General features: G+C 38.1%; 1 protein-coding gene across 2 annotated transcripts; it reads right to left on the reverse strand.

Annotated features, from left to right (window-relative positions):
• Positions 1-1,689: 1,689 nt before the first annotated feature.
• Positions 1,690-14,993, reverse strand: LOC307110541 (cytochrome P450 1A4-like). Of its 2 annotated transcripts, XR_013814448.1 has the most exons (8): positions 14,860-14,993; positions 11,576-12,414; positions 10,164-10,287; positions 9,012-9,101; positions 8,804-8,924; positions 6,747-6,833; positions 3,294-4,115; positions 1,690-3,196 (listed from the first exon to the last, which is right to left on the reverse strand). XR_013814448.1 is itself a non-coding variant. In XM_079789641.1 (7 exons), the coding sequence occupies exons 2-7, from the start codon at positions 12,395-12,397 to the stop codon at positions 3,818-3,820; spliced, it is 1,542 nt and encodes a 513-aa protein (XP_079645767.1). In that variant the 5' UTR covers positions 12,398-12,414; positions 14,860-14,993; the 3' UTR covers positions 3,278-3,817. The 2 variants fall into 2 exon arrangements, 1 of the variants encoding a protein (XP_079645767.1); XM_079789641.1 differs by lacking the exon at positions 1,690-3,196 and having other exon boundaries at positions 3,278-4,115.
• Between the last annotated feature and the right edge of the window lie 1,360 nt (positions 14,994-16,353).

The following is a 16,353-nucleotide window of genomic DNA, read 5'->3' on the forward strand; positions in this document are numbered from 1 at the left end:
TGTGGTCAAGAGTCCATCAATGAGTACAGCCCTGGTAATAAATTTAGAAATAAATGTCATTATAAAGCCTGAGAAAGATCAAATTATGTTTAGTAAAGGCATTTGGAAACATCAGCCACTCAGAAATACTTTTATTAAGATCCATTCCATTAATATGAGCATGTTGGAACTCAGTCGTCTCACTTAGCTGGGAAATTCATTCATGTAACGTGTTTCTGTCCCTAAGGGTAGCAGATAAAGGCGACAGTGTTGTGTACATGTGTGGAGTTTACTGTTGGTGGGGCCTGATAGTCATACTTAGTTCAAGTCAATGGTAAACTGTTCTTTGTAAACAACATGATGAAGGGTAGAAGGAGACCTATCAACTTCTATGATTTTTATTTATTTAGGTTTTCTCAGTGTTAAAAATGTGTCATAGAGAATCAGTTGCCTGTGTCCTGCATTTCATTCATATCTAAAGAGAAAGCCAATGATGCAGTCCTCACCGGGTATTTGCTTCTATAGCCTTGTTAAGCCATAAAACAGCTCTTTTAGCTATTTCTAATTCAAAGTATACACAGTTTTTTTGTTTGTTTAAACTATGAATCTTAGATTTTGTAGGGAAATGCTGTATGAATCTGAAAAATCATATTGTGTACCCACCCCTCTGGAGGCCTGGAATATCTGTAGATTTTATAGACTAATTAATAATTATGTAGATAGTAAAATCCCCAAAGACCTCTTCTGCCTCTCAAAAATGCTTATGATTTCTTATTCTCTCACTAGAGGCCCATTGCATGAAGATTCGTGCAATAGGCCTTTCTTCCCCTGGCTGCCGGCACTGGTTTTCCTTCGGCACCCGGGACCCAGGCCTTTGCTCCGGCCACAGCGGAGAAGCCAAGCCTCTTCAGCCTTCAGTCTTCAGTCATCTTCAGTCTTCAGTCTTCAGTCTTTGCTCGGGCTGGAGCATTCAGTCTTCGCTCCATGCCTGCATATGCAAATTAACCTGCCATCTTTGTTGGGTTAATTTGCATATCCACTCCTGATTGTCTGGTGTGTGTTGCAAAAGTAGGTCAATTTGCATATTTCTCTTTTATTAGTGTAGATGTGGATTGATATCACACCAGAATCATAGGTTTAGCAGGAAAGAAATTAGAGAATTGCAATGTGGGAATATATAAATGCCTTTATAAATTTTGATGCAAGTTTTCTTCTTTGAAGAGCATCCCATTTGCATCATGCATCTGGTAATGTCTCTAGGTTGATCTTGTCTGTATGATGTTACCAAGATCCCCAGGGAACTGTAGCTACAAGGAGGACACTGAGTTATAAGTAGACATATACACTTGTGTGTAGCAAGCTATCTAATTCCTATAACTCTGTTTAGTTTTTGTATTTCATATACAATGACTTGAAGGACTTAATTCATGGTTTATCACTGATGCACATATCCACATATTATCAACAGCTCTATAGTCACAATGCATTTTTTTTGTCATTTCCAGCTGATAATTTAAAGTGTTTATGTTAATAGAAATTATTTTGATATAATATTTTGGTACACTGCGTTGCTCCTGATTATATGTCATAAAATAAATTATCACTTCAGGATAAGCAAATGCATATAATTAAAAATAATTTATCTTTACATATTAAATGACAAAAAAAGTCATTCGTACTTTGCTTTTACACTTTTCCTATTTTATTCTTATCCATGTTTCTAAAAAGACATATAATGCAAACTTATGAATTGTACAAAAAGCCCAATAGTACACCATTTAATTATGCCTCAGCAGGTAGTAAAAGTGAAAATTAACATTTTACAATATAGTGTGTTAAAATAAAAGTACTCGATCATATATGCTTGCTGTTCAAAAAAGAAGAGGTTAGAAAAATCCAATTCTTTAAAGAAAGTAACCAGATAAACAGAGGATTCTTGTAGTGTTCTAGTCATCCCATTATTGTTGAATAAACAGAAAATTTGACAGTTTCTTACTGAAAAAAAGACAAAAATAGTTTCTGTTTGACACACTGTCATGAGGATAATATAAATAATTTCAAAAGCTTTCACACACACACACAAAAAAAACAACCTAATTTGTTTATCCCCAAAGATAATGCTGTTTATTTATATTTGAAAAGAAAGACTAAGTCCTGACTATAATCCTCAGTGTCTCTGAATTGTTTAACTTTGCTTCTATTGCAGCAATCGGGTCTGCATGGTCATTATCTAGAGCGAATCCCTCCGTAAAGGCCTCCCATTTAAATCAGACCCCAGACATGCTTTTCTCCACCAGCTGGATTTCTAAGTCCTTTAGCATGCAAATCCCCTTACAGCTTTACTCTGGTTTTCACTGTTTCTGCTCCTTATATGCCTTAGCTCGTTAACATTTTCAATTAAAGAAGCACACACATAAGCTGGGGACTACACTGAAAGATATTTGTAAATAATTGCTATCGATTCTTTCATGTTATTGTGGGCCAACTGTGCCCCTGTCCCCGCCCAGAATTCATTTGTTGAAATTATCAACCCTCAGTACCTCAGAATGAAATTGTATTTGAATGTAAGGTCTCTAAAGAGATAAGTTCAAATGAGGCTGTAGGAGGAGGCTCTAATATAATATGACTGGTGTCCTTATAAGATAAAGGACAGACACAAGGGGTGTTTGCACACAGAGAAAGGCCATGTGAGGACATGATGAGAAGGTGGCCATCTGCAAAAGACGAGAGGCCTTGAGAGAAACCAACCCTGCCGACACCTCTAGGACTGTGAGAAAATAAGTTTCTGTTGTTGAAGCCACTTACACTGTGATATTTTGTTATAGCAGCCCTAGCACACTAATACACACATATATTTAGCATGTAGCAAAAAGCAAAATAGAACAAAAAACTGATGGCATTATAAAAACATCAGTTTGCTCCGATGTTAAATCCTTAATACAGAAAACATAAGAGCTGATATAAAAATGGATTTTGAAGAAATTACTTCTTATGTCCTTTTCTCTACCTCTCTTAAACTAGCTCAGCCCGTCCAGCCAGCATGACTCAGTGGTTGAGCGTCAACCTATGAACCAGTAGGTCATGGTTCCCAGTCAGGGCACATGCCTGGGTTGTGGGCTAGATCCCGAGTATGGGACATGCGGGAGGCAGCCAATCAATGATTCTTTCTCATCATTGATGTTTCTCTCTCTCTCTCTCTCTCTCTCTCTCTCTCTCTCTCTCTCTCTCTCTCCCCCCCCCTCCCTCCCTCCCTTTCTGAAATCAATAACAATACATTAAAAAAAATAAAACTAGCTCAGCTCATCTATCTCCACCACAAAATGTTCTCTGCTCTTTTAGGCCGCTCTAGCTCCCTTTTATGGACCTCTTGAGCACCTATTCCCTAGACCAGTGGGAAAATATATATTGAACATCAGAACCTTGTTCTTATTGTGAACCTTATATTTAAAACTAATAAGAACATACCCGTCTATTTGAAGCTGGTGTAAAGGAAGGAAGACAGATCCTCCTAACCTCCTTGTCCAATCCACCACTCATTTTTTCCTTCCTTTCTTGTTCACAGTGGCACCTGGGTCACCATCACATGAGACATAGGTTTAAAATTCCTGAGTGACATCACACTTCGTTATTATCTTAAAATATCCTCAGGAGACTTGATCTCTCATCTTAGAACTGAGGCTACACCACACTCTAAAAAAGACTTCCTATATTAGGATGATAGACAAGGAATTGAACTAATAGCATAACGTAGGGTGCAACCTTTAAATTGCTTATTAAATGAATATGAATTACATAATATTTCTGACTTACATCAGAAAGCCGCCACCAGTCTGAGAATCTAGGATGCACTACCAGTGGAGCGGGGCTCTGCTTGGAGCTGGTACGGTTTGGGCTTCATGGCCAAGCCATACGTGGGCGTCAGGTCCAGCTCGGCCCTGGGGCATTTGTTCAGCTTGAGCTGTTGCAGAACCATGGTGATGAAAAGGAATACCTCATTCCGCGCAACATCTTCCCCCAGACACTTCCGGATTCCCATTCCAAATATAAGGACCTTGTCCACAAGACTTTTATTCAGTTCCCCGTTTTCGTTTAGAAATCTCTCAGGACTAAATAAAGTGGGATTATCCCAGATAGTTCTGTATAAAATAGACAAAAGTTACTTTTATAAAGGAATCATTTTTATCATTTTGCCATTCTTGCCAACTTCCCCACAATAATTTTGTTTTGCATGAAATGTTTATGTTTGGAATATCCTTTAAAAATTGTATACAAAATGTATGTGTAAATATTCATATATATGTGCATATAGGTACATAAATATAATTATGGAGGTATATCATTATTATGAATTTATGTATACACACTTTTTAAACTTACTGACAAGTTTAGTTACCTTAAAGAATTAGTACAATTTTTCTTAGTTTTCATTAAAATGACTTATGCTTCATTAAATAGTGAATAAAATACTTGGAAATTTATTTTAATTTTTTTAATGAAGAATTCTACAAAATTCTCATATGAATATTCCAAAATTTAGGTATAAATAAAAAGGAATAAATATTCAATCTCCTTTGCTTTAAGTGGTACCTCTCACTCTGGTACCAATAAGTTTAGGAAAAGGCCTTCGCTCATCATCACAGAGCAGCCAGGTCACCTGACAGCAGCTCTGACTGAGGGTTGCCCACAGTCCCCAATGGCTGTGCATCTGGTTCTTCTCCCCCACCTCTTGTTTCAGGCACCTCATCTGCCTTGTCTATGACAACTCGTGCTAGTACGTTTCCTAACACACCCTGAACCATACATCAGGGACCCACTTGACTTGACCAAGAAATGGGCCTTTTTGTGTATTGATGTCATTCTCTTTCTAGCAGAAAATTTGTTTTCTTTCTGTGCCAAAGGTCATAGACCTGAAGACCTACAAGTTGTACTCAATCCTCCAATAAATTTCGTTTGCTTTCATAATCTTTCAAAAATAACTCATTGCTGTGGACATTTAAACATCAGAAGACGCCACGTGAAAATTTCCATTTCCAAGTTCTGTCTTATTGAATGAGCTGACAATGCTGGGGCAATGTCCTGCTTGTCTTCAGTGTACCGAGCTGAATGAGGTATAGCAGGTGACCTCTCCTCACTGCTCCAACAAGGGCAATTCTCTCTTTGTTGGTGTTTTCCACTGCTCAGTAGGTGCCTAAGTTTGTAAGCTTTGTTTAAGCTAAATAGGAATAAGTTCCCCATGATATCAGTCTTGAATTACATACTCATTCAGTTTCAATAAATGCCTCTATACAAACAGTATTTCTTTATAAGCACCTGTGTTAACACAGCTTGTTTGAACATTACTCAATATTCAATATAATCACAAGTTCTTAGGATGCTAGAACACTTCAGGCACTTGGGATAGGGCTAACTGAGAACAAATGCCATTAAATTTACATTGACTATATTTTTCTTGTAGTGGGTTTTTTAATGCTTACTTTTATTTAGCATGAACACTGGATGTGAAGAGTGGAGGTGTCAACCTTTCTGACAGTAAATTTTGCAGTGGGACAGCGTATGCAGTGAGTGTGCTATTAGGTACACAGGATAAACACCTCTCTCCCAAACAGCCTGGAGCATGAGCCATCAGTCAGAGGAAATCTTGGGTGAAGACAAAGAAGTTGTACAGAGTGCTCTGTATACAGCCCACTGAGTGCATAAGAATGCAGTCTCTACCACTGGAGACATTAAGCGCCAACCACATGGAGCATCAATTTCCATTAATCAGGAGATACACACTGCATGTGGGCCCTGCTTCTGCTGCTTGCTGCACATGTGACTTCAGGCAGTTCATTTCACCTGATTGAGTTTCTTCAGTTGTCAAAATGGGATCATGGTAGCACCATGCAGAGGGTTATTGTTGAGGTTCAGAGGAGGTATGTAAAGATTTTGTGCCCAACACACAGTAGGGTCTATAGATAATTAGCTGCCATCGTCATCATTCCCATCACGGCTAACGCCACTACCATCACCTTCTTTTAAAATTGTGTGCACCATCTTCTTTTAAAATTGTGTGTGGTATCTTCATCCCTGCTCTCCCCTTTAAAGCTGATATGGATGAGACTCTAGCTATATTTTATTTGAAAATATTTATTGAGTGGATACTATGTACCAGGCATTGATCTAGGTGCTGAGGTAGAGGAAAACCAAACAAAAGAAAGAAAAATCCCTGTTTGGTCTTTCTAATTCTGTTGGGGGATTTCATGCAGCATTTCAAACATCAGCTGGCCATAACCTTGCAGAGGGTGAGCCCTTGAAGTCCTTGGCCCACACCTTCCCAGTAAGCCCACTTTTGAAATTGAATTTGCCCTGAATGAATTTGTATTAAGATATCATCCTTCCTGCCTGGCTGGTGTGGCTCAGTGGTTGAGTGTCAACCTATGAACCAGGAGGTCATGGTTCAATTCCCAGTCAGTGCACATGCATGGGGTGCAGGCTCAATCCCCAGTGGGTGGCGTGCAGGAGGCAGCCGATCAATGATTCTCTCTCATCATTGATGTATCTATCTCTCCTTCTCCCTTCCTCTCTGAAATCAATAAAGATATATTTTAAAAAACACATATCACCCTTCCTATTATCAGTGAGAATAGAAAACTGAATTTCCTTGTAATTTATTTCAAGAGAAATAGAAGTAATGAAGTTTGGCTAAAAATGTGTATCTTCTCCTGATTAATAAATAGCAAACAAACAGCCAAACAAATTTAACCCCAAAAATAATTTTGGTGACTTACTCATCATGGTTTACTTGATACATGTTAATAAAGGTGCATGTATTCCTGGGAATGAAATAGCCATTCAGAGTAGTGTCTGCTGTGGTACTGGGAAAGCAAAATACATCCTTATCATTACAGCACATCCTGTAATTCAAATAACCCACCCCTAAACTGCTACCCACAATTAACAGACTTTATTTATTGTCTTTTTTAAACTATAATGATATGAAATCTTTATAAATCTTCATTCTTTCATTAATTGATACATCTTCCACCTATTGTCAAATTAGTAATTTATTCCTTTTCTTGTATTTGTGAAACATATTGAGCATTTAACATATTTAAGGCATTGCTATGAGCTAAAATCTCAGTGGAAAGTTATTTCAGTATTTCTCTGACAAAGTTGCTTGTGTGTAGACACATCAAATTATATCAGGAGCCCTTGTTAGTGTGGCTTAGTTGATTGGGCTTTGTCCTATGTACCAAGAGGTTGCTGGTTCAATTCTCAGTCAGGGCACATGCCTGTATTGTGGGCTCAATCCCCTGGTAGGGGACCTGCAGGAGGCAGCTGATCAATGATACACTCTTGCATGGATGTTTCTCTCTCTCCCTCTCCCTTCCTCTCTCTCTAAAAAATCAATTAAAAAAATTATAGCAGGGAACTAAAAGGAAATTACAAAGCACTTTCTGTGTATCCAATGTGATTAGGCTTTTATCAATAAATTAAGAAAACAAATCCAAGGAACAATGGGATTGGAACTAGGAAATCTGAACTCTAGACACTGCTTACAGGGAACTACTGGGAAAATCTCATATCGACTCTATGATTTCATTTCCCAGCTGTGAAATGATATTATTTGTGTTGGATGATCTCTAAGTTGTCTTTAGACTGATAACCTATTTTCTAGTCCCATACTCAGTTATGCAAACTGTATACTTTTGTCCTTTATACCTCTGTAATTATGCATGGATCATGATATGTTTCCATATGGCATTAAATCATGGTATGTTTCCACATGGCACTCACTAACTGCCTAGATGGCCCCAACACTCACTTCTGCCCCAGAGGAGCAGCAGTGACATTTCAATTTGACGCGTTTGAGAGGAGATGCTAAACACATTTGGCTTAGCTACTTCTGGGCTCTCTCTTCTGATGAACCAACCTGTAGAGAACATACATTTCATCTACAATCACTAATGGCCTGAGCTTGGAGAAGCAGACTTTGCATTTCCAGGAGAGACTGCTGTTGTCCACCATTGCCAGAGACTGAGGGGCAAAGTATGTCTAATTCAGGTGAGAAGTATGAGCAAGCCTACTTGGTCCAGCTCTAGGCTGAAGGCACTACCTACTGCTGTGCCAAGAACCATAACTACATCAGCTTCCTGGGGTGAGAGACATCCCCACGTCCTCACTATTTAAGGATAGGAAGAGAAAAAGCATTGAGAATTTCATTTTTTTTTAAATTGTGTAGTATGGTAATAGTTCAAACTACCAGAACTTTGGTTGTCCACATTACTATTTAATAAAGCTTACCTACTTAATCTATACTGGCATGCATTTGTGCACTAGAGAGTGTGGTATGAGGTTCAGTAAACTTTCAAATATCTGTAAACGGAAACTCTGTTTAATCTACCTGTGGCAACACTGGCTTCCTGAGTCAATTGGCCAGCAAAATTCTAAGCTACTAAAAATGAAGCCACATCAGCAGGTGGCTAAGACGGCTCAGAGAAGAAGTTAAGTGAGTTTGTATGACACTTCATGTCCAAACATACATTACGTTTGTGTCATCCATTGTTTGGAACTTCCATAGCCTTCTTGCCCCTTAAATAGTACATATAAGATGAAAAATAGTGACATCATAGTGTAGGTATGAAAACATTCACAACATACGCTGTTTTTCTATGTAAAATTTTCATTAGAAAATTTAAAAATAAAAAGAATTAAGATTTAAAAGAATAGCAAAATAATACCAACATAATATGTATTTTTAAAGGACCTAAAGTATTCTAATGCCTTAGATTCCTCATTCCCCTCAACCTGCCATTGGTGTTTCAAAGGAGAATCTTTTGCTTACCAATGTGGAATAGTAAAAGGAATAAAGGAGGCATGTCTGAATACTTCATTTATGAAAGCTTCTGTGTAGGGTAACATTTTCCTGTCTTCAAATCTGGGTGGTTTTAGACCAATGTTTCCATCTGAAAAAAAGAGGTGTTTTTTTTAAAAAACTTAATAATAAAAATGACAATTGTAAGAATTATATTTTTCATCTGAAAATATGTTACCAATTTCTTCTTGAATTTTGGCTTGAATTTCTGGATAGTGTATCAAATAAAGAAAGCTCCAGTACAGACATGTTGATACAGTTTCAAACCCTGAAAAAGGAATGAGACAAAATGCCATGGAGAAAAATATTAGAAAATTATTGGTATCCTCAATTTACTTCATATTTGAATATTATGAATCTAGAGAAAAGAATCTAAATATAACTGAAAATCAATAAACTCACAATAAAGTAATTATTATACATTGAAGTTTTTTTCAGAATATAGGCTTAACCTCTCATCTATTAGTATAGTCACTATCAGAACAGAAACCAATAAGTACTGGTGAGAATGTAGAAAATTGGAATTCTTATGCACTGCTGGTTGGAAGGTGAAATGGTATAGTCACTATGGAAAACAGTATGGAGGTTACTAAAAAAAATTAAAAGGAATTATCATATGATCCAGGGACCCCACTTCTAGGTATACAGAGTGAGATAACTATACAAAACTAGTGGCCCAGTGCATGAAATTCGTGCACATTAAAAGGGAATTAATTAGAGGAAATATTTTAATATTGCTATTTGCCCTTTCTCTATAATAGAAGTATCAGAGATGAAAGAAAATTAGTAAAATGTATATGAAAATCTCCCTCCTGTCAGAGTCTGGGGCACACCGCGGGACCTAGAGTCAAATCCCTGCCCACCACCCACACGGGTTTTGAAAATGCAGGAGACCCAGACTCGGCAGCCCCACCCCCATCAAGCCCCTCCAAGTGGGGGGCACAGCCTCAGGTCCCCCAGCCTGGCACTGGGGCAGGGGAGGGACACGGCCTGAAGTCCCCGTCAAGCCCCGCTGGGCAGGGGCTGCGGCCTGAGGTCCCTGTCAAGACCTGTGGGGTGAGGGGTGCAGCCTGAGGTCCCCCATCAAGCCCCACTGGTGAGGGACATGGCCTGAGGTCCCTCGCCCTGGCCAGGTGCCATTGCAGCCTCAGGTCCCTGCTGTCTGGTTGTGACGTTATGGTGTCCGGGCTAATTTGCATATTCCTCTATTATATAGATAAATGACCTACATCAAAAGAAGGAAATACTCTAAACTGTAAGCATTAGAACACACACAAAAATTGCAATTAGACCTTATTTGCCTTACATATTGACAAATACTCTCACATACCAGCTCCAAAGAGGTCATTCACAGTGCTTATGATTTCATCGTCATTTAAGGTGGCTGTTTTGGTAGTGGCATATTTTTTATGGCAGGTATTAATCAAAGCATCAGTAATGTCTCGCATATGGTCCTGAGGAGACAATTCTTAGTATGATTATTGATCCCTACCTACATTTCATATCACATATGAATCTCATGTAACATGTAACGTAAAATGAACTCAATTCACTTAGGAATATAAAGACTATAGTAGACCATTTCAAAACTTGCAATTTTGCTTGTCAGTGGTAATGCTCAATTTTAAAAGTATGTAGAATTTTTAAAAAGTTATCAATTTTCTTCTTAAATTTTTTTTCAATAAATACAAAAGTACTTATGCTGGAAGCACAGTTACAAAGATTAAAGATTAACTTACTATAGGGAAATTGCTAGGCAATAAATACAATAAGAAGTTTCCAAGCTCATTCTAAGAATTTTACTGTAATCACCATGCAGGAAGCGATGAGGCTGAAGTAGGTTAGGGAATAGGAAGAAAATTTATGACTTTATAAATTCTTTTACTTACTGTATTTTTTCTAAAATTCTGATGGGTACCTTGAAACAGATTGTTTACTGCCTTTTCTTTTTCATTGGAAGGGTCTTAACTCCTTACACCTCTTCATTTGCTCAACTATCCACCTTTTCTTTTTAATTTTTTTTTTTTCATGATGCTATCATCTCAGCAAATTGGCCTCCAAGAGCTAGGATTCTTTCTAGTACACACCTATTTCATTAGAGAAATTTACTCTTCTGTGGACCATCCAATTTGGCCAAAAAGATTGAGTGGCCTCACAAAAGGTCCATTTCTGTCACCTCAAGAAATTTTCTGTCTACATGTGTTTGATCTCAAAGTTCATTTCCATTTAGTAAAAGGACTCAAATAGAAAAAGAGGGTAAATTGGAAGCTTCCTATACAATATTCCTTGTAATTATTAAAAATACTCTCTGAAAAAAAATATGCTGATACTTTAAAGACCTCATAATTTCAAATGTAAAATGAAAGAGACAAAAATCATTAGTTCATTTCTTCAAGGAACTCACCTACATGCTCATCATTCATCAGCCAACTACAGATTCGTAATTCAAGTATGTACCTTATTCACACACTAGGGAAATTTCTAAGGTCTCAAAGAATTAAAAACTCTTCTTAAGGTCTCTACGTGAGAACTAAATAAAGCTGCCCTATAATCTCACTGACTAGAACTCACATTTCCTAACAGTTTAAGGGTCATTAGGGCAAAATTATAGTCATAAGAGCCAAGGAAGAATACATATAACTTTCTGGGTACTTAACACTTCTCATCATTATATTTTGCTTCTCAACAAATCCCTCGTTCTAGCATGAATTTATTTATTTTTTTATGAATTTAAATTCTTACCTTATCATACGTAGTAAGATGATCTTGTACATGTAGTGCAATAAACTCATTCAGGGCCTGATAAAACTCTCGAGGAGCATTTATAATCCGCAGTGGAAGGTAGCGAAAACATGGTATGAAATCGGCAGGATTAGCTGCACTGGAGGCCTTGAGTAAATCATCATTAGTTTTAACTATCCTAAGGAACTCCTCATCATTATGGTCATATCTCTTGCCAAAGCAAAGGGCACAGACAACATTGGCCACTGCACATGTGATGGCATTTCTGGGATCAAAGCTACCCTTCTTCAAAGTCAACTCTGCGAAGACCTTTACCAGCTCAGAAACTTCCTCAATGACATGTTCCTCAAGCAAGCAAGAGCAGGTGGAGGATTTTGCTTCTGCTTTAGAAAAAGTTCGTAAAGCATTGGACGCTATTTTCTTATGAAGCTTCCAACTCTCTCCATAATTGACTGAAAATGAAAAACTCTTTCCTTCTGCCAGAAAAGAAAATGTATGCATTTTAGGTCTGCCTGCAAAATGCTCTCCATCCTTGAGTAGTACTTGCTTCACCATTTCCATTCCATTCACCACCACGACAGGCACCATGCCAAGTTTGATGAGAAAGACGTCTCCATATTTCTTCCTCATCTCTATGAATGTAAGGTAAGGATGGTCTCCAAGCTGAAGAAGATTTCCTATGATGGGGAAGGACCATGGGCCGGGAGGAGATACCTGATTTCTCCCCTTACTCATGAGTGCTCTCACAAAAACAAAAACTATCACCAAAATTATGAGAGAAGCAGTTACCTCTTCAGGAGTGATTGCCTTGTCCAATATCATTTTCAAGACTAAATACTCTAAAATAGAAAAATATAAACCTTATTTTTGCCATGTTAAGCACAGACTAAGAGTCTTTCTCCCTTTGAACATTTAAATGAAAAATACAGACTCTTTGTAGTTATCTGGAAACTATTCTTAAACAACGTACTAAGAGGGAAAAATCAAATTCTTATAAAATGCATTGTACCTTTATTCCAATTCTGTTATTTTTACACTTCTAAACACCAGACCAAATCTTTTCATGTCAGTCACTGACATGATAGACAAGAGAAGAGGGCAATTTTAGAAAGCACCCTGGTAGTTGGGAAAGGGATTGAGGCTATAGAAGTTGATCTCATGCTCATTATTAGCTGATGATCTTCATCCTGTCACTTAATCTAAGTTTGTCCCAGGCTTCTTATCAAAGTATCCTACCCATGCATTTCTTTCAACATACATTTATTGACCCTACCACGCCCCTCAACCCCCAATATGGAATTGGAATTGTGAAATATCATCCTCTCTTTGGCAGCTATATCGACAAAATCTAAGTCTGAAGATATGATTTGGGGACCTTTAACCCACTAGGAGGACATGAGAAACTCTGGAAGCAGGTCTTAAAAATAAATGGAGTAGAAAGGAAAAGAAATTATAGACTGAGGGCGGTCTCATGACCTTGCATTCATGACTTTTTGTACCTTCATGAGATCTTGTTCTTGGACTGAATTCTTTCCTGTTTAAACTAGCTACAATTTGTTTCTATTACTTCAAGCGGGTCCTAACAAAAGAAAAAGTTTCACACACATGAGGATATATTTGTTAACCATTGCATTTTATAGTAACTATAGAAGGAATAAAAAAATTTCCTTTAAAAGCATACATAACTAAACTGTTCACATTTCTCAAATGATGTATGGGACAAATAGGCAATATACTCGGACAATGTAAATGCCCGGTTCTCACTTGATTTTTTTTAGACAATTTAAATGAACATGCAAGCAAACTGTTTTTACCTGTCTTATCTGATTGCTTCACTTTTCCAAGTTCACAGATCAAATGTGGTTCACTTTTTAGTAATCAGTGCCAATCAACTACACCACCTTGATTGGCACTGATTACTAAAAAATGAACTTTGGAGTGAAAAGTGAGAGATCAACTTCTTTTATGGAAAAAAGAACCTGAATACACATTTAAACTAAAAATAAAAAGGCAACAAAAACAAACCTGAATCTATAATCAATGCAACACCCACAGTCTGAAAAATTTCATTTTCTCTCTGTTCAGAGAGGAATGAGTGGAGGCTTCATTGAGTTTCTCCTCTGCAGCGTGCTGACTTTGCAAAACCTCTTCCGTTCAAAATAACTGTGACCATGTACCACACAATTACCATGTGCCAGACCCAGAACTCAGCATTAAATCTACACTGCCTTTCAAAACTCATACTTCTGTGAGAGCATGAAGAAGTTTAGAGAGATAAAGTCATTTCCCCCATTTATTTTCCTTGTTTTTTGAGCTGAATAATGAATCATCAATTACCTCTAGCACTTGCTTTTGTACAAAATTTAATTTCTCTTGGGCATTCATCAAACTGCCAGTTTGCACATTGAGAAATATCAGTAGCATTTCCAAAGCAGACTAGTAAATAGGTGAGAAGTGAGTGTGTCTGGAAGAATTCTGGATCCTCATAAAGATGACTAGGTTTCCTGCTTCACTCCTCCCTCCCCTGTTTAGCTGTGGGACTTCTGTTAAATCACATCTCCCTTTTCCTCATTTTCCTCATCTATAAAATGACTACTTCGGACTGGAAGACTTCGAAGGCCAACTGCAGGGAACATGGGGCAGAAGCACTAGTGTGAGTACAGGGTTAATTGCGCAGCAATTATGATGTTGCCAGAGTTTCCAGGCAGCTTACCATTCATCAGCAAATGTAAACAACTGTGATCACCCTGCATTCTTTTTCAGCCTGGGCTCTTCTAGCTTCTTTCATTAAAATCTCTTTGGCAGCCTACCAGGCCCAGACGCATTGCCAACTTTGCCAGCAACTTTCTTGGAAAGCTCTGAGGGCACATTTTGTTCCTGTTGTTTTGGGAGTGAATTAGGGCCGAGGACAGAGAGTAAAGGGTTCCCTAAGGGTGGGCTGCTACAGCATCAAAGATTCAAGGGGAACCCTAGAAATGACCCAGGTAAGAAAAGCATACATAGGTTGGGGGAGTTCGTACTGATTCTCAAACTTAGACACACACATTAGACTTCCTCCCTTCCCCTCCCCCCACCCTAACCAGACCCCATAAGCTCTTAAACCATTGCAGTGTCCATATCCAACCAATTAAATTCAATCTCTAGAGGCAGATGCATTTTAAAAAAGCTCCTTAATATGACTAAGGGGCATTCTGAGCAGAGGACATTTTTTTGGAGGAAAAACAACCTGCTATGACATCAACAAATCCATTTAGCCAAATGACAGTGACGCTTGGAAGGCTCACCTGTGCCCAGAGATCTTGCAGGTCAGTGTGAGGAATCTAGTGGAAGGATGTAATGACGGAGAAAGCTTTGGGAAAAGCTGATGGTATCCTGAGAAACGGAACAGTCTGGTTGCAGCAGCAGCAACAGGCCTCGGGAAAGGGTGGGAGAGAACATTCTGTGAAGAAAACAGGAGGAGAGGACCTTAGACTCCTGTGGGGAGGAGTTTGGAACTGGATTAGGGCGTTTGAGAGCTGGAGGGAGGAATGGAGAGGCCTCTTTGCCAGAACTGGATCCAGGAAGCTGTAAGATTCTAGTCCAGAGGGACACAATGGAGCAAGGGGTTCTGAGGAAGAGGGTGAGATAGAAATTGATCTTGGAAAAAAGCAGGGTGGGAAAGGGAGAATGGAAAAGCTGTCATTTTTAAGTTGCTGGTGAGAAGCAGAGGTAAAGGCAAAAGATAGGTGGTAAGGAAGCAATGAGCAGGAAGGAGAAAGACAATGGTACAAAGGCATTGCTTTACTGTGAGTTTCAGGAAACAAGGAAAATGCACTGCTCTCTAGGCAAGGAATGGGAAGAGGAGTTAGCTGAACTTAAAAATCTAGGAAACCTAGGTTCCCTTTCTCAGGTGGATTTGGTAGATTCCTCAGGAGTCTTCACCATCCAGATTTGCATTTACACAACTAGAACAGTCAACTTCTGAGTTTGATATTCATAGCTTTGATTTAAGAATATAGTCTTACCTACCTCACAGCACTTTTTTCATCTAAAAGCTAGTTTTTCTATCTGTTACGAGGAAAATGTGTGTCCTGTCAAGATGTCTGCAACTGATTATATAATGACTTTTTTTTTTTAAGCTTTGGAATCTTTGGCACTTAAATATTTGAGGTTTCAAGGTCATCTTTTAATGGGACTATCCAAGAATGATCATTGTTAGAATGTTCTCACATAGGGAAGAAAGCAAGCCCCAAAGTGCATACTAAACCTAATGTATTTCCTCAAGGATAAACCTTCAGGCCCTGAGCTACAGTGTCATATTCACAAAATATCTTGATTTCTAAATATTTAAACTCTAAAAATTCAATGAGACTTGGGTTGCTCTAAAGAGTTTCAAATCAATCAATGTATAGCACATTAACAGAATGAAGAGATCAAAACCACAAGATTACCTCAACTGACATAAGAAACATTTGACAAAATTCAACACTTTCTTATGATAAAAACACTCAAAAAACTAGGAATAGACAAGAACTACATCAACATAATGAAATTCATATGTGAAAATCCTATAACTAATATCACCATCAGTGATGGAAGACAAAGCTTTTCCTCTAAGATCAGAAACAGGACAGTGATGCCCATTTGTATTCAACATAGCACTTTAAGTTCTAGCCAGAGCAATTAGACAAGAAAAAGAAATAAAAGGCACCCAAATTAGAAAGAAAGTCATAGACAATATAATCTTATATTTAGAAAACTTAAACAATTCTATCAAAAAAATAGATCTAATCAATATA

The sequence above is a fragment of the Cnephaeus nilssonii genome (assembly GCF_951640355.1).
Source record: "Cnephaeus nilssonii genome assembly, chromosome: 14".
NCBI lineage: Eukaryota > Metazoa > Chordata > Mammalia > Chiroptera > Vespertilionidae > Cnephaeus > Cnephaeus nilssonii.